Source organism: Schistocerca piceifrons, chromosome 2 (genome assembly GCF_021461385.2).
Source record: "Schistocerca piceifrons isolate TAMUIC-IGC-003096 chromosome 2, iqSchPice1.1, whole genome shotgun sequence".
Classification (NCBI taxonomy): domain Eukaryota; kingdom Metazoa; phylum Arthropoda; class Insecta; order Orthoptera; family Acrididae; genus Schistocerca; species Schistocerca piceifrons.
This window is the reverse complement of record NC_060139.1, coordinates 743,886,366-743,905,798: the sequence shown is the minus strand read 5'-3', so window position 1 is coordinate 743,905,798 and position 19,433 is coordinate 743,886,366. Positions and strand designations below refer to the sequence as shown.

General features: G+C 38.3%; 1 protein-coding gene across 1 annotated transcript in view; it reads right to left on the bottom strand.

Moving 5' to 3' along the window:
* LOC124774991 (rRNA-processing protein UTP23 homolog) overlaps positions 1–19,433 on the bottom strand; it is a 56,181-nt gene that overhangs the window by 17,193 nt on the left and 19,555 nt on the right. Inside the window, 1 exon segment of the mRNA XM_047249739.1 lies at positions 4,234–4,360. Within this exon segment, the coding sequence (XP_047105695.1) occupies positions 4,234–4,360 (127 nt within the window).

Here is a 19,433-nt window from a genome sequence, read left to right as displayed (position 1 = left end):
TAATGAGGAGGTATTGAATATAATTGGGGAGAAGAGGAGTTTGTGGCACAACTTGACTAGAAGAAGGGATCGGTTGGTAGGACATGTTCTGAGGCATCAAGGGATCACAAATTTAGTATTGGAGGGCAGTGTAGAGGATAAAAATCATAGAGGGAGACCAAGAGATGAATACACTAACAGATTCAGAAGGATGTAGGTTGCAGTAAGTACTGGGAGATGAAGAAGCTTGCACAGGATAAAGCAGCATGGAGAGCTGCATCAAACCAGTCTCAGGACTGAAGACCACAACAATAACATCATGACATCAGATAGCGAAAGTATGCAAAGTATGTTAGCTTGCTAATTTCAATATTTTCAAAATTAGCAATTATTCTGACTGCAAAAGTTGGTGAAACTAGTCACTTTAGGAGATCCAAAATATGAATTTCCCAATTAAGATTCTCATCTATGTGTACACCCAAAAACTTAGTATGCTCTCCATGGCTACTGACTTCCGTTCATGTGTTATATTTATTGAAGGAACTGTACTTCTTGCAGTAGTAATTTGGATGTACTGCGTTTTTTCATAGTTCAGAGCAAGCCCATTCACAGAAAACCAATCGATAACTTTTCCAAAGACATTATTCATATCATTTTCTATTGGAGTTTATTTTCCTGGATTAATAATGATGCCTATACCATCAGCAGCGTCAGTTTAGCTTCTTGTTTCAGATAAGAAGGGCGGTCATTCACATATATCAAGAACAGAGGGGGACCCTTGATTGAACTCTATGGAACACCTAATGTAATTTCACTTCAGTTAGATGAAGTGGGAAACTTCCTTAAATCACTTAAACCATATAAAGAAACTTTTTGCTTCCTGTTCTATAGATGCCTTAACCACTCATATGCTTAGATTAGATTAGACTAGTTTTTTGTTCCATAGATCTGTGTTGAGCTGTTCCTTGTGGATGTGGAACATGTCAATTATTTATTTTTATTTTTTTCTTATTTTTTTAAAGCTGAAATAACAATACTAATAGTATGAATATATACAATACATCATTTGTTTCTATTAAAAAATTTGTCAATGGAGTAGAAGGAGTTGGCCACTAGTAAGTCTTTCAGGCTCCTTTTAAACTGATCTTTATTTGTAACCAAATTTTTTATGTTTGCTGGCAAATTATTGAAGATGAGTGTTCCTGAGTAGTGGACCCCTTTTTGAACTAAAGTAAGTGCTTTTAAATCCTTGTGCAGATCATTTTTATTCCTGGTATTGTATGTATGAACTGAGCTGTTTGTTGGAAAAAGAGATATATTATTTAGGACAAATTTCATTAAGGAGTAAATATACTGAGAGGCAGTAGTTAGTATACCCAGTTCTTTGAAGAGGTTTCTACAGGACGTCCGTGAATTTACTACACAAATAATACGTATTACACGCTTTTGGACTCTGAAAACTTTCATTTCACTTGAAGAGTTACCCCAAAATATTATACCATATGACATTATGGAATGAAAGTAGGCAAAGTATGCAAGCTTTTTCATTTTTATGTCACCTCTGTCTGCTAACACTCGAATTGCAAATACAGATTTGTTAAGGTGTTTCTGCAGTTCTGTGGTGTGCTCCTCTCAACTGAATTTATTATTAAGTTGTAATCCCAGGAATTTAAGACTCTCAACCTCTTCTATCTGCTCTTCTTCATACTTTATGCATATGCTCGGTGGAAACCTCTTACAGGTTCTGAATTGCATATAGTGAGTCTTTTCGAAGTTTAATGTCAGTGAGTTGGCTTTAAATCATTTATTAATATCCATGAAAATATCATTAGCAGATCTTTCTAGAACTACACTCGACATACTATTTAATTCCAATAATTGTGTCATCTGCAAACAAAATGAACTCTGCTTCTGGCAGTGTAACTGATGAGAGATCATTAATGTACACAAGAAAAAGCAATGGCCCTAAGATGGATCCTTGTGGGACACCACATGTAATTTCTTCCCATTCTGATGATCACTTAATTCACTAGTCCCTTGCACTGACACCCTTCATTTCCTGTTAGCGAGGTATGACTTGAACCATTTTGCAGCACTGCCCGTGACACCATAGATTTCTAATTTATTTAAAAGGATGTTGTGGTTCACACAATCGAATGCCTTTTACAAATCACAGAAAATACCTGCTGCTTGTAACTTGTTATTTAATGAATTACGTATTTCACTGTACATGTAAATCGCCTTCTCGATATCAGAACCCTTCAGAAATCCAAACTGTGTTCTTGATAATATGTTATTTGTGGTCAGATGGTTGAGAAGCTGCCTGTACATTACTTTTTCTAAAATTTTTGAGAATGCTGGAAAAAGTGAAATCGGTCTGTAGTTTGATGGTATCTCTTTATCCTCTTTCTTGAATAGAGGCTTAACATCTGCATGTTTTAGCCAGTCAGGAAATATCCCAGCTATAATTGACTGGTTACACAAGTAACTTAGAATTGTACTAAACTCACAAGAACATGCCTTAATTAACTTTGTTGATATTTCATCGTAACCACTAGAACACTTTGTTTTTAAAGATTTCATTATGGAAGTTATTTCTTTTGGTGAAGTGAGTGACATATTCATGTACCTGAAGCTATTTGTAAAGGCTAATTTCAGATATTCAAGGGCATTATTTACTGATCCTGACAGTCCCATTCTATCAGTAACGGATATAAAGTACTTGTTAAATAGATTTGCCACACTATGCCCATCAGTTACTAATGTGTCATCTACCCTTAGTGCTATTTGCTCCTGTTCCTGTCTGGTTCTACCAGTCTCCTATTTCACTATATCCCATATTGTTTTTATTTTGTTCCCTGACATTGCTATCTTCTTCTCGTAGTGTATTTGTTTAGATGTCTGAAATACTTTTTTTAATATTTTACAGTATTCCTTGTATTTAGCTAAATCATCAGCATTGGACCTATTATTGGTCGACAGACACATTTTCCTTTTTGTCTAACAGTAAATCTTTATTCCTTGTGTAATCCATGATTTTATTATAGACTTCTGTTTAATTTGAGTAACTTTTAGAGGAAAACAGTTTTCAAACATGGTACTGACATTGTTCATGAATGTGTTATATTTTTCATTCATGTCAATAGCATTATAAACATCTTTCCAGTTCATATCTTTGAGCAGTTTTCTAAAACACTCAATTACTGTTCCATTTATACCATAGAATTGTAATTTTTGTAACATAATGTCATGATTCACACAATCAAATGCTTTGGATAAGTCACAGAAAATTTCTATTGGTGACATTTTACTATTTAAAGACTCTACTATGTTGGCAGTGAAACTGTATATTGCTGTCTCAGTGGAACAACGTTTTTGAAATCCAGACTGTGATTTACTAAGCGTCCCATTACTGTTGAGATGGCTATCACTCTTGAGTACATTACTTTCTTGACGACTTTTGAAAATGCTATAAGGAAGGATACTGGCCGGTAATTATTGACATCTTTGGCGTCACCTTTTTTGTAGGGAGGCTTGACAATGGCATATTTTAACCTGTCTGGGAAAATACAACATCATTTAACCTACTGCGTACCAAGTTGTTCTAGTGCGGTGACACACCATCTTGCTAACAAATAAAGATATGTGGCTCCCAGAAGAGTACATTATGTGAGTACACATTTCCACTTAGATGAAGTGTCAATTCTGAAGATGACATGATCCAGAAAATCTTCACCGTCACGCAGTAACATTTCATTTGCAAAGTTGGCATGTATCGACTCCACATGTGCCTTCTGGTGAATGGTGCTGATATTGAACATACCCTGTATATTTGGAGACGTGCTTAATGTGGTTTCTTCTGCACTCTGAAACGGCCTTTCCATCAAACAGTAATTTATAAGCAAACAAAATCTGACAGTACAACCGATGAACACAATGTCATAATTGTATAAGAATGATTGAACAATAGCATGTAGTGAGCAAAACAAGAAAATTATAGTGACTCTCACAGCTTTCATTATCTAGTAGAAAAGTGTAAATTTAGATACAATAAAAATAAATAATTACAAGCACCAAATTTTATATGCTGTGAAAATGTTTTAAGTCTATCTCTTTTAACTTCAGAATTTTCAAATTCTATCTAATGAAAACCATACAGAGCTACATAACAACAAGAAACACAACCTCTTAGGATGTTTAATTTAAGCCTCCATTTATACAATTGGAAATCATAATTTAATTTTTTTTTTTTACCTTGATGGATTTGTCTCTCCCAACATTGATGCCAGGCATGCTGCTCCAGAGACAGGTTTAGTCTGATGAGTACATTTATGAACTGGGAATTGTTTTACAATTATCATCGCACCATATAGATTTGGCCCTGAAAAGAAAGTTTGCTTAATTTAATACACTTTGTATTGATGAAAACACTGAGGAATGTCTGCTGTGGTTACTAATGTTATACAGCAGACTTTTTCAGAAAATGACACTGAACATAATGGCAACCAAATCTTTGGATAAGAATTTTTAAAAGTGGGAGCTGGACATATTAATTAATTAATTTAATGCCTCATTGCTCAAAAGAAATAACCTAGAGCATAATGTTGAAAGTGTTGAAGAGTTGGTAAAACACAAAGATTACTGCAGGGTCTTTAAGGTTGGCAACAGAGCAAAAATCAGAATGTAAAGTTATCTGGAAGTGCAATATGTCTGTGGACCTAAAACATAGGACTATTGGGAATGGAACTGAAGCATAATAAAAAAACTGAAACAATAGAAAAAAGTAGAACTGCAGCAATCGGACAGCCAGACAAAACATTATATAATGAAAACAACAGATAAAAACATAAAGCCACATGTGCTGTGTTGTGAAATTTCCAAGGCTATATACAAAAAACTTAAAGCAGTATACAAAAGAAACACTTCTCAAAGAATTCAGCAGTTGCTTCAAAAATTATAGTATCAAGTACAATAAAATTAGAGACATAGCAAGTAATACAAGTGCACTGAACAATATGGCATTTGAACAGAATCATCTCTGGTCAGAAAAGATGTCAGATACTATACTAATATCAACACTCATATCCAAAATATTGTCTATTTTGCAAGATGAATTCAAACAGTTTTCTTCACATCTATATCTACATGATTACTCTCACAACTCACAATTAAGTGCCTGGCAGAGGGATCTTTAAACTACCTTCAGACTATCTCTCTACTATTCCAATCTCTAATAGCATGTGGGGAAAAATGAACACTAAAACCTTCCTGTACAAGCTTGGATTTCTCTTATTTGATTGCAATAATCAGTTCTCCCTATGAAGGTTGGTGGCAATAGAATATTTTCACATTCAGAGGGGAAAGCTGGTGACTGATATTTCTTGCAAAGACCTCACCACAAGGAAGGAGTCTTTGTTTTAATGATTGCTACCCCAGTTCACTTATCGTATCCATCTCCCCTGCTTTACAAAAGGTGTTGCCCTTCTCTGGACTTTTTTGACGTCCTCCATTAAGCTTATCTGGTAAGGATCCCATACTGCACAACAATACGCTCATAGTCATAATTCCTAGGTACTTAGTTGAATTGGGTGATTTACCGTGTAATTGAAGCTTAATGGCTTTCTTTCCGTACTCATGTCGACGGCGTTATACTTTTCCTTATTCAGAGACAATTAGGACTTTTCATAACACACAGGTTTTGTGTCTAAGTCATTTTATAGTTGGTTTTGACCTACTGTTGACTTTACTAGGTGATAAACAACAGCATCACTTGAAAACAATCTAACAAGGGGACCCCTCGGCAATTGGATTTTTGTAATTTTTTGTATTTACGGTATGTGACACTGAGAACTGAAATACACCTCTCCCAAAGCAGTTCGATGCAACTCTCAAAAATGTTCGAGAAAACTGACTTTGAAGTTTCCTGACCATTCTTAATATTCTAAACTAAGGTGATGATCTTTTGACGAACAGTGTGGCTATGTGGTAGAGTGCTTGCCAGATGCGTAGGGGTCTAGAATCAAATCCTGGTGGAGTTAAATTTTTAAACAAAGGTGAAGAGTAAAAAACAAAAAGATAAAAAAAAATTAATTAGTAGACAATCATAAATAAGATGTGCATAAGTTAATCAGCATATATTTGTTGAATTTTATATTTAAATGAATAGGAATTCGAACTGAATGAAAAAGAAAAAAAAAAGAAGGAAAAAATTATAACCAAAATTGGACTCAATGTAATGGCTGACACTCTTGGGCACTTTATGTATTTTAAGCTTCACAGAAATGCTCCTATAACATGCATCTTTGTTTAAAAATTTTGATTCCGTCTGGAATCGAACCCTGGCCCCACACACACCGTGCAACCACCCTTCCACTGAGCTGCACAGCTCACTGGAAAATATGTACCTTATTTTAGCATATTAAACACAGCTGGAGTACTTCAAAGCCAATTTTCGCAAGAATTTCTGAGATTTGCATTGACCTGCTTTGGGAGAAGTATATTTGAGTTCTGAACTTCACCTACCGTAAATATAAAAAATTACAAAAATCCATTTACTGTGTGGTCCCCTTGCAAGAGGGTTGCTCAAATTGTCTCCTGAAACATTTATACAGATTAGGAACAGCAGAGGGCCTATAACAGTTCTGTAGAGTGCCAGATATCACTTCTGCTTTACTCAATTTTCTATCGATTACTACATACACTATGTGATCAGAAGTATCCAGACATCTGGCTGAAAATGACTTACAAGTTTGTGACAGCCTCCATCGGTAATGTTGGAATTCAATATGGAGTTGGGCCACCCTTAGCCTTGATGACAGCTTCCACTCTCGCAGGCATACTGTCAATCAGGTGGTGGAAGGTTTCTTGGGGAATGGCAGCCCATTCTTCATGGAATACTGCACTTAGGAGAGGTATCAATGTTGGTCAGTGAGGCCTGGCACAAAGTCGGCATTCCAAAACATCCCAAAAGTATTCTATAGGATTCAGGTCAAAACTCTGTGCAGACCAGTCCATTATAGGGATGTTATTGTTGTGTAACCATTCCACCACAGGTTGTGCATAATGAACAGGTGTTCGATCATATTGAAAGATGCAGTCGCCATCCCCAAATTGCTCTTCAACAGTGGGAAGCAAGAAGGTGCTTAAAACATCAATGTAGGCCTCTGCTGTGATAGTGCCATGCAAAACAACAAGGGCTGCAAGCCCCCTCCATGAAAAACATAACCACACCATAACACCACCCCCTCCAAATTTCACTGTTGGCACTTCACACGCTGGCAGCTAACGTTCACTGGGCATTAGCCATACCCATACCCTACCACCGGATCGCCACATTGTGTGCTGTGATTCATCACTCCACACAATGTTACTCGACTGTTTACACTCCTTACACCAAGCGAGGTGTCATGTGGCATTTACCAGTGTGATGCGTGGCTTATGAGCAGCAGCTCGACCATAAAATCCAAGTTTTCTCACCTCCCGCCTAACTGTCATAGAACTTGCAGTGGATCCTGATGCAGTTCGGAATTCCTGTGTGACGGTCTGGATAGATGTCTGCCTATTACACATTACGAGCCTCTTCAACTGTCGTTGGTCTCTGTCAGTCATCAGACGAGGTTGGCCTGTATGCTTTTGTGCTGTAAATGTCCCTTCACGTTTCCACTTCAGTATCACATTGGAAACAGTGACCTAGGGATGTTTAGGAGTGTGGAAATCCCGCATACAGACGTATGACGCAAGTGACACCCAATCACCTGACCACGTTTGAAGTCCGTGAGTTCTGTGGAGCGACCCATTCTGCCCTCTCACGATGTCTAATGATTACTGAGGTCGCTGATATGGAGGACCTGGCAGTAGGTGGCAGCACAATGCACCTAATATGAAAAATGTATGTTTTTGGGGGTGTCCGGATAGTTTTGATCACACAGTGTACCGTGACCTATCTGACAGGAAATAACAAATCCAGTCACACAACTGCAATACTCTACAGGCTTGCAATTTGGTTAGAAGTCTCTTGTGAGGAATGGTGTTAGAAGTCTTCTGGAAATCTAGAAATATGGAATCAATTTGAGACCCCTGTCATTAGCACTCATTACTTCAAGAGAATAAAGAACTAGTTGTGTTTCACAAGGACAATATTTCCTGAATCCATGCTGACCATTACCTCAAGGTAATTCATGATGTTCAAACACAGTATAAGTTCCAAAATTCTACTGCAGATTAACATCAGTGATTTGGCTCTCTAATTCGGCAAGTTACTCCTATTTTCTTTCTTGAGTTTGGTATGACCTGTGCTACTTTCTAGTCCTTTGTTACAGATCTTGCACTGAGGTGAGCATTTGTATATGACTGGTAAGTATGGGGTTATTACTTCAGCATACTCTGAAAGGAACCTAACTGGTATACTACCTGGACCAGAAGACCTGCCTTCTTTAAGTTATTTAAGCAGCTTTGCTACACCAAGGATATCTTCTTCTAAGTTACTCATGTTGGCAGCTGTTTCTGATGCAAACACTGTAATATTTACTTCACTCTCTTTGGTGAATGAATTTCGGAAAACTGTGTTTAATAATTCCACTTTAGTGATGCCACCATCGGTAGAGATACCAATAGTATCGTACAGTGAAGGACTGACTGTGATGCCACTGGTGTCCTTTACATATGATCGGAATCTCTTCAGATTTTCCGTCAGATTTCAAGACAGAGTTTAGTTGTGGGAACCATTAAGAGCGTTTCACATTGAAGTCCACACTAAGTTTTGAACTACAGTAAAAACTCACCAATCTCAGAAATTCAGTGTTCTTTAAAATTTGGCATACTTTTTTTATTGCTTCTGCAACAGTGTTCTGACCTGTTTTGTGTACCATCTTTTAATAATTTATTTAGTATAAATCTCTCAGTTGTCACAGATACTACTACTAGATTATTTGTTGCTAAGAGGTCAAGTATGTTTTTGTAACCATTTAAATTTCAAGAGGGCTCCTGAACTAATTGCTCAAAATAATTTTCAGAGAAAGTATCTACCACAATTTCTGACGATGTTTCATACCTCCAACCAGCTCTAAATATGTATTTTGGCCAACATGTTGAGGGTAGATTGAAGTGACCACCAACTGTAATTGTATAAGTGGGGTGCCTATTTGAGATAATATGTTTTCTTTGAACTGTGCAGCAACTGGATCATCTGAGTCAGGGGGCAGTAAAAGGAGCAAATTATTAATTTATTCCAGTTGTCAAGTATAACCTCTATCCAAACTAACTGACAGGAACTATCTACTTTTGCTACAAAATAAACTATTTTTAACAGTGGCAAATGTGCCGCCACCGAGTTTATTTAATCTATCTTTCCTCAACACTGTTAAGCCCTTTGTAAAAATTTTGACTGAACTTATGTCTAGCTTCAACCAGCTTTTGGTACCTACAAAAATTTGAGCTTCAGTGCTTTGTACTTGTTCTTGGGGCTGTGGTTCTTTCTCAAAACTATTATGACAATTTACAACAACAATACAGATTGTTGTTATGTCTACCCTTTTCCTGTATTCATCTTACAACCTTTGAGGCTGAAGACCTTTCTGTACTTTCCTGAGACCCTCTAATCTAAAAAACTGCCCAGTACATTCCACATACACCACACTATCCATGTAGCTGACCTATTAAGTGGAACACACAACCCCACCACCTTATGGTACAAGTTGAGAAATCTGCAACCTACACAGTCATGGAACCATCTAAGCCTCTGATTCAGACCCTCCACTCAGCTGTGTACCAAAGGTCCAGAGTCGGTTCTGTCGAAGATGCTATAGATGGTAAGCTTTGCTTTCATATCAGAAGCAATACCAGCAGTCTTTACCACTTCAGATAGCAACCTGAAATCAAAGAGAATCTCTTCTGATCCAAAGTGATTCACATTGTTAATACCAACATGAGCCATCATCTGCAGCTGGCTACAGGCTGTGTTCTTCAAGGCATCCTGAACCACTCATTCCACATCTGGAATAACTCCTCCCAGTATGTACAGACAATGCACACTCCTTGGTAGCCATGTTTCTAAGAGGCCCCATTACACACCTGACATTGGAGCTCATAGCTACCAGTAATCACACCCTCTGTGAATGCCCAGATATTGTGGGCCAAGAAGCCATTGGAAAAGTGTAAGCGATTACACCTGTTTCACGATCATTGTCAGCTGTAAATAGTGCCTGAAACCTGTCTGTCAGATGAGCCAGGGAGGTCTTTTGATTGTTCCCCCAGAAAGTCTTTCACTGCCTGCTACACCTTGAAATTAGCTCCTACTTGACCACAGGTGAGAGGTCACCCTCGATGCTGGCAGTAAACGGGGCAGTCACAGTAGTAGACTGATTGGGGCACATGACGGTCATGCTGGACATACTCCAAATATCCACATCCAGCCCCCAATGTCTATTGGCAGCAGTCTCAAGTTGCATGACTGAAGCCAGATGTGAATGAATGGTCACCAACTCAGTTCATGTCAGAATCCCACAATCTCAGTTCCTAACCATATTAAAGACAGTGGAACTACATACTAGACAGTTATTGAAGTGTGAAAATGTGGGTACAAACACACTGATGCTGCAAATGGTGGTTACTATCCAACTAATGAGTTTTGCAACTGTAACTGACTTCTCATATGAAAACAAGTGTGTCTTGTGATACAAATGGTGGAAATACACACTATGCAGTTATTAAAATGAGATACTGTGGCTACTACTGTGCTCTGATGTGCTTGCTGGGCAGATGGGAGCTGGTGCCTAGCTTCAGCATGGGATTCATTATTCAGTAATGAGAAGACTATGGAAAACTTAACTGCAAGGCTCATAACAAAAGAGGAATACTCAAAAATTAACAACCAAGAAGAGAGTATTGCCTTTCATGTTCGTTTAAAAATAAATAAAAGGAAGGATCTAATTTGTAACAACTGTAGTGGACATGGACATTTTGCAAGAGAATGCAAGAAGCCTAAGAAGAAAGGACACTGTTCTGTGCACAAGAAAAATAATCACAGAGAAGAAAGAATAAACTTCAAGAACTAAAACTGAGACCTTACACACACACTGTCCTCACTCCAAAAAGACAAACCATAAAGAAGAAGAACGTTATTTTACAAACAATGACAACACAAAAATTTGCAATTTTTTTTTTTTTTTTTTTTTTTTTTTTTTTTTTTTTTTTTTGCATTAGAAGACATCAAAGATGCTCCAGTCATTGAAGAAAATAGGAAAGAACACATCACTCAAGGAAACTAGAAAGAAGCCACTGCTGTAGAGAAGAAGATAGAAGTCATCACTAACAAGAACAAGAAAGAAATTATCAATGAAGGAAAGAAGACAATTAACTCATTGCATATGAATACAACACAGAAAATATTCCAGAAGAAGCTAATGAGAAAGAAGAAATGGTCATGGGTGTAGATAGTTCATGTACAGGACACATGTGTAATGAACTGGACAGGTCAACAAATGTGAAATACTATGACAGTATTATGAAAGTTGTCAAACAAGGAAGATCAATGAAAATTGTGGAACAGTAAGCTTTGTGGGTGAAAAATATATTCTCAAGGATGTTATGTATATTCCTGAACTGAATATGTATCTGATATCTGTGAATGTTATCACTGGGGGAAAAAAATGCACAGTTGTGTTTAGTAAACATTCTGTTCAAATCTATAGAGATAAAATGCATATTTTAAGAGGAGAGAAGAAAACAAATGGTTTGTGAGAAGTGATCATTAAGCCAGGAATACAGACACTACTTACAGAAGAAGAAAAACTAGAATGGCACAAGAAGCTAAGTCACCCAGGCATAAGTTGTACTTCAAAGACCAAGGGAATGTGTGATGGAATTCGTAATTGTTTATGCTCAGCAGAAAAATTGTATAGAGCTTGTGTGAGAGCTAAGATAACGAGAAACTCATTTTATATGACAGTATGAGCCACAAGACCTTTGAAATAATACATATTGACACCTGTGGAGATATAGAGAGCCCCTAAAAAATTCAATTATACCATCACTACATGGAAGTATTAGACAATTTCAATAATTTTTGTGTAACCTATCTGTTAAGATTTAAGTCACAGGGTGCAAGAGTCATAAGAAAATATATATTAGAAAGCAAAAATCAGTTTGTTATGCGAGTGTCAAAAAGAAGACGTGACAAAAGTGATGAATACACCTGTTTATGAATTGGTGAGAAGGAAAGGGAATTGTGCTAGACTATAGCATTTCTTATAGCCCTCAACATAATGGAAAAGCAGAGACTAAATCTGACAATAATTAACGAGGCATGAGCTATGATCTTTGATAGCAAACTTAAGATGGAGCTGTCGGCAGAAGCAGTACTCACAGCTACATATTTAATCAATAGGAGCTCAACTATCAATCAAAGTGCTACACCAGCAGAAAAGTGGTTCAGGAGAACACTAGGTCTTTCAAGACTTACAACTTTTGGATCATGAGTTTTTGTCAAAAATCTAGATCACTTGAAGAAACTAGATGAAATAAGTAATCGATATATTTTTGTTGGTTATGTTTAAAATGGCTACAGACTGTTTGATGCAAAAAGAAGTAATGCTGTTGTGTTAAAGAGATATTAATTTGAACTGAAAGTGACAATAGAAATGGTACAGAAAAAAAAATCTCATTACTGGTGTATCAGATGACACTAACAATGAAGCAAATGACATTCAAGTGGAGAAGAAAACAAAGGAGGAAGAAGAAACAATGAAGAAAGAAGGAACTATGATTTTAGGAATAAAACAAATTTGAAGAAACCTTTAAAATATGAAGAATGTATTAATGATCCAGATAAAGAAAAATGGCACAAACAATAGAAGAAGAAAAGGGATCAGTTGAACAGAATGACACATATAAGTTGGTGAATCCGAATGAGGCAGTAGGGGAAGATATCTTGGTAAGGAAATTGACCATTGTAGTCGAATATGATGGTTGTTATAATACCAAGCTGGTTACCTGAGGTTGTCAACAAAAGAAGGATATAGATTTCAAGCAATTATTCAGTCCAGTAGTGGATATCTGTCCACCAAGACAGTTATTTGCTCCGGCAGCAGAGAAAAGTTTCCATGGAAGAGTGTTTGTTGTAAAAAGAGCCTTTCTCTATAGGAAACCGGATGAAGAGATTTTCATGAAGATACCTAAAGGATACAAAGAAGCTGAAAAATTGTTTTGAAGAAAACTCTGTACTGACTTAAAGTCTATCCAGATGGAATAAAACTCTGGCAGGTTCTCTACAAACAGATGGACTTTATTCAGTTGAAGTCAGATCAGTGGATATTTAAAGATGTACCTGAAGAAATGTACAGGGCTATACATATTCATGATGGAATCATAACAGAAAAAAAAAACTTGGAGAAAACTGGAAATAAACTAAAGAAACTTCAGAAGAATTCTGAAATGCTTGGGGTAGAAAACCCATGTACACAGGGATACAAATAATGAAGACAGATGATGGAATGTTTCTATATCAAGAACAGAATTTGAAGAAAGTACTGAAAAAATACAATACATTTGACTGCAAGGCCATGGAATTGACTGCATGGCCATAAAGACTCCTTAAGTTATACAGGGAAAGACAAGTAAAGAAACTCAAGAGAAAGAAGCCATAGGAAGTCTTCTGTATTTGTCATGTAAAACGAAACCAGATCTTGGATTCACAGTCAATAAGGGTAGCTTCTATGTCAAAAGAATTCTGACATACCATAACTACAAAAGATTGAGGATTATAGCCTTTTTTACATGAAGAAAGAAGCCGAAGAAGATGATAATATTCCTCTAAATGTCTATTGTGATGCTGATTATGCACAAGACTTAAGAACCAGGAAGAGCACAAGTGCACACATTACTCTTTATAATGATACTCCCATCTGTAGGTGTTCCAAGAAACAAAATGTAACAGCTACATCAACAGAAGCAGAATTCACTGCAGCAGCAGAACCCATCAAAGAAATAAAACTCATCAACAACCTCCTACACTATTCCTGTAGCCTTCCATTCTCTAACAGTGGTTGGGAAACATGAACACAAAAATGAACACTTAACTCTTTCTGTACGAGATCTGATTTCTCTTATTTTAGTGTGATGATCTTTTCTATCCGTGCATGTTGGTGACAAAAAAGTGATAACTGTTTACTGTGTGAGTAACTAAGAAATTAAAACTCATGACTTAGATTTACTAAAAGCAAACATTGTTTGTTAATTGGGGTTGTTGAAAGTACTGCAGAGCTGGCGAAAAATAGTGTTAGCTGTACGTGTTTAAAGGTTGGCAACCAGAATAAAAAGCAAAATGTCAGTTATCTGAGAGAGTGAATAAAATATATCTGTGCTCTGTGTTGTAGGATGAAGACGGCAATAAAATCATCTATCTAGTTTAATCAGCAAATATCTTATAATATTTCTAATAAAGTGAGCACACAAAAATAAAAACAAAACATATACTACGTATATACATTACAGAGAGTAAATGTGTTTAATGAGTGAGTTACTGAATAGTGCCACTGGATCACACTTGTATTCTATGAGGTTCATTCAAATGAAACCTGGTCAATGCGTTTACCTTTGCCTTACAAGTAAGGTGGCACCACATAACTGCGAGTATGGTGGCGCCATCTATTGGTAGAGAGACTGACGCGTGCGCACCTTTTGATGTTGCATAGCAACAGTGTGGTTTCACACCGAAGAGAAGGTGGTCACACAAGTTATTGTCCACTACCAAACATGCAGGCGAGTAAGCAGGAACAATGAGGAGTTATTCGATTTTTGGCGGCAGAGGGAGTTGGAGGCTGTGAAATGTATTGACAGATGAAGGGTGTGTATAGTGAGTACAGTCTGAGTTGTTCAACTGTTGTGGAATGGTACAAACGATTCCTTGAGGGAAACTTCCTGGCAGATTAAAACTGTGTGCCCGACCGAGACTCGAACTTGGTAGAGCACCTGCCCGCGAAAGGCAAAGGTCTCGAGTTCGAGTCTCGGTCGGGCACACAGTTTTAATCTGCCAGGAAGATTCATATCAGCGCACACTCTGCTGCAGAGTGAAAATCTCATTCTGGATTCCTTGAGGGGTTTGAGTCACTGGAAGACGATGCCAGTCCTGGACAGGCTCATCGTGTCATCACACCAGAAATGGTTGCAGTAGTGACTGCTTTAGTTTTGGACATCTGCAGAATCATCGTGGATAAGATCCATTGGTTACTGGGCACTAGCGTGGGCACTGCCCACACTATAATGCATCAACACTTGAACTTTTGAAAAATCTGTGCGCAGTGGGCTCCCATCAGCCGACCGCTGAACAGCACAATACTCGAGTAGCCCTGTCTCTTTGAGTCATCTGCAATGTTATCATGAGGAGGAATATGGCTTTCTGTCATGTATTGTCACAGGTGACGAAACATGGTGTCACCATTTTGAACTGGAAAGCAAGCATCAGAGCAAGCTGTGGAAACATGTGACTTCCCCACCTCCAAAGAAATCAAAGGCCGTGCACACCAGTTGTGGTAAGGTCATGATGTACTTCTTTTTTCTGACCACATGGGTGCACTGCTTGTCGAGTTCCTGGAATGGAGAACCACCATCAATGCCCAGCGTTATCAAGCAACTTCACAGACCAGTGATCAGGTTTCATTTGAATGGCCTTATAATTAAGATGAGTCAGGGTGTACATTTTAGTGAAGCAACTGTTCTTGGATATTGCATTAATAATTATGTATAGTTAAACAGCTATAAACTATTTACTGCTACTCAAACTGAGTTTAACGTACTAGAATATCAGAAAGGTGCTACTTTGCTATGAGCTGCTATTTCATAAGTTACATTAAGTAGCTGTTTTTTCCCCCTAATGCCAACTTGATATCTACACGGTCTCACAGACATTTTATGATAAAGCAATAATTATCTGTGTACTTTACAAACATAGGCCTGTTTAAAACAAGCTGTTAAATGGGATGTTAAATTTTTGAATTTAGCAAATGAAATACCTTATAGTAAATTTGTGAACAAAGAATATGTTTAAAAGGCTAATCTATGTGGAGAAGTAATTAATTTATAGTAGCAGGTAATAAGGTATGTTTTCAATTTTCTTTTGAATTTACAGGGATTCCCACGTTCTTACGTTCTTGCTGTGTGTCAGATGAGAGGTTGTTGAAGACCATTACTGTACACAGAAGTCCACCATAAATGACACACAATGAGAAAATACATGGAAATAACTTTCGTGTCTCGTATTGTGGTAGTGTAAATTGCTCATCCTCATGGCAAATGCAGTTCAGAGTGTCAGAATGTGACTTATTGTATTCTAGTGGTAAATGGTGCAGCATCTTGTTGTGTACACAATCATAAACTGGGACTATATTGTTGGCACTGGGTAATTTCCATGTGTTTTAAGATAACTGTACGAGTCTGACGACTGAGAATCAAAGGATAAATAGACACTCTCCCCCAGCCTTTATGGAGGTAGTAGGTAGGAGGGTAATTTACAGATGCTGAGGCGTGGGTGAAGTGTGCTGTTAACTGTTCAGCAATGATGGCAGCTTCAGACTGAATCAAACCATCCTGGTAGACATCCAGGATGCTAGAGGATGACTGGTACCCATAAATGCACTATAGTTTGTCCCAAACTTGAGAGGAGTGTCCCAATAAAGGTCACAAATCTGCCTCAACACTTCTCCTTCCCCCCCCCCCCCCCCCCCCCCCCCCGAGTGGATAAGACCGGATATGAATGGACGCATATAACCACTCCCCGTGACATGCACACAAAGCGTATGCCTGCCACATGATCCACAGTGGCTCAGAGTATTGTGTGAGCTGTGTCAGTATGAGTGGAGCACTAAAACGGGGACAGCAGTATTCACTGCGGAGCAGCGGGTGTTCGTTGTGGTTAAGTGACAGCAAAGATGGCGTGGTCAGTTGTTTGCTGAGGAGTTTAATAGTGTCAAAGTGCCAGCAAAGAATGCTATGCAATACTTAGTCCTAAAATGGTGTCGGACAGGATCTGTTTTCAATAAGTCAAAAAACATTCAGAAACGTGAACACACGCCAGAAAATGTGGCTGCAGTTAGCCAGAAAATTCTTCAGAGTCCTACAAAATCAACCTGACACCTGTCACAAAAGACCGGATATCACATCAATCATGCAGAGAAATGCTGCACTTGGACCTGCATATGTACTCCTACTGGCTGTCTGTTGTTCATGCATTAAAACTAACAGATGCTTCTAAGTGCATCTAGATTTGTGAGTGGTTATTCATTGAGATAACAATGAATGGTTTGGATCTGGATCTGCTCTTAATGTCTGATGAAGCCCAGTCTCACCTGAGGAATTATGTCAACTCACAGAATCACAGATTTTGGGCAGTGAAGAATCCACATACCCTCCATGAAACACCACTGTGTGATCAGACAGTTGGGACTTGGTGTGCAGTGTCTGCATGCTGCATTACTGGTCCCATCTTCTTTCATTAGATGCTGACTTCAGTGTGTTACACTGCCAACACTTTGAAATCATTTGTGGCAGCACTAACAGAGGAGGAAAAGCCCTACAGTTACTTCCAACAGGATGGAACAAGTGCCTATACAGCCAGCTGAATCCTGGAGCACATCTGCACTAATTTCACACCTGACAGAGTTGTTAGCAGAGTTCAGTCTGGTCACGGCCAGAGTTGGCCACTCCAGTCATCTGATCTGTCAATGTGTGATTACTTTGTGTGGGGAGCCCTTGAGTCTAAGGTATACCGCAACAACCCTCATAATCTTCAAGAATGGCAGCAGAACATTTCCGATGAGACTGCAGTATCTCCATAAGTCCAGCTTTGATTTGCCTTCAGCAACTTGCTGACCAGAGCCCAAAAGTGCCAAGGGGTGAATGGTGGTCAATTTCAACATCTACTATAGCCCAGTTAGTACTCTACTTCCTTTCCTCTGCTGTGTTTCTTTATACCTGGAGATCTGTTCCTCGGGCCACTTTCATTTTCTCCACCCTATAATGTTGCACTGGAGGTATGTTACAGAATAACTTCACTCATCCTTAGGAGGACAATTCAGTATTTAAAGAAACGGTGATGCTATGCCAGCTGGCATTCTTTAAATTACTGAGTACAAGATGCTCTGATGAGTGTCAGTGGGGTAAAGAAAGAATGATTGAGAAGTGGCTACAATCACATAAATCGTTATGCACCTTTCATTAACTGGACAGGAAAAAGATGTAGCTACAACTGATAGATCAATAGCCAAAAAGGTATCATACACTGGGCTGAAATGAGAGAAGTTTAAGCAACAAATATTAAAACTTGAGAATAGCTGTCCTATTTATATTGCCCCACTGAGAGATTTCGGAACAGATCCCACAAAGGAAAGTAAGCACTGAAAGTCCCTAAGATGGATAAGGATGGAGGTAGTTGTAAGATCAAATCAGCAGTCAGCTGGTGTGTGACCTCTCAATCCGGAGCAGGCAAATATTACAGAATGAAAGGTCAATGGATGCCTGTATACCTACAGATACCATTTCCAGTGAAGTAATGAGTGGAATCTATTCACTAAACTGAAATTGTGTAAAAACATACAAACCTTACCTTATACCCTCCCACTGTCAGCTCAATTTTTGTAACGACTACGAATAGGAGAGGGTCCTGCTGGGAAGCATGTTTCCTGTAGAGCTATACTAGCCTCTGGGTGATGTGCGATTACTTGTTTTAGCTCAGTGAGGTGGCGTAAGTACCACTGCACCTCCAGTGCATAACTGTTACATGTGTTTTCATGGGGACTGAGTGTAATGTTGAGAATTTAAGTGATGGTTAATGACAATATTATGAAAATGATAGTTGCTACTCAGCATATACCGGAGACACCGAGTCGTAGATAGGCACAACAAAAAGACTGTCAGAAAGTAAGCTTTCAGTCAACAATGCCTTCATCAGAAATAGATGACATACACACAAAAACACACATATACAAATGCAACTCACATACGCTTGAGACCACAGTCTCTGGCTGCTGAGGCCACGCTGCGGTCATGTGAGTTGCGTTCACACTTGTGTGTGTGTGTGTGTGTGTGTGTGTGTGTGTGTGTGTGTGTGTGTGTAGATATATTGTCTATGAAGACCTTGTTGGCTGAAAGCTTACTTTCTGACAGTCTTTTTGTTGTAACTACATGTGACTCTAAGGTGAGTGTCAATTTATCCTTTTCATAACACTGTCATATTCAATCCAGGATTTTCCATTACTTGATAATTAAATGTGACTGGGACCATCTGTTGTGGGGAATTGCTCTCAATTTGCATTATTTCTCTCTCTCTCTCTCTCTCTTCTTCTCCTTCTCCTTAGCTGGAAAATGCCTGGGTGGGTTTCTGGGACTGAAGATGACTAGACCATCCGACCATCCTATGGTCTATTTCTCACACCTCCTTCAGCTACTACCTATTGTTATAATGGTGG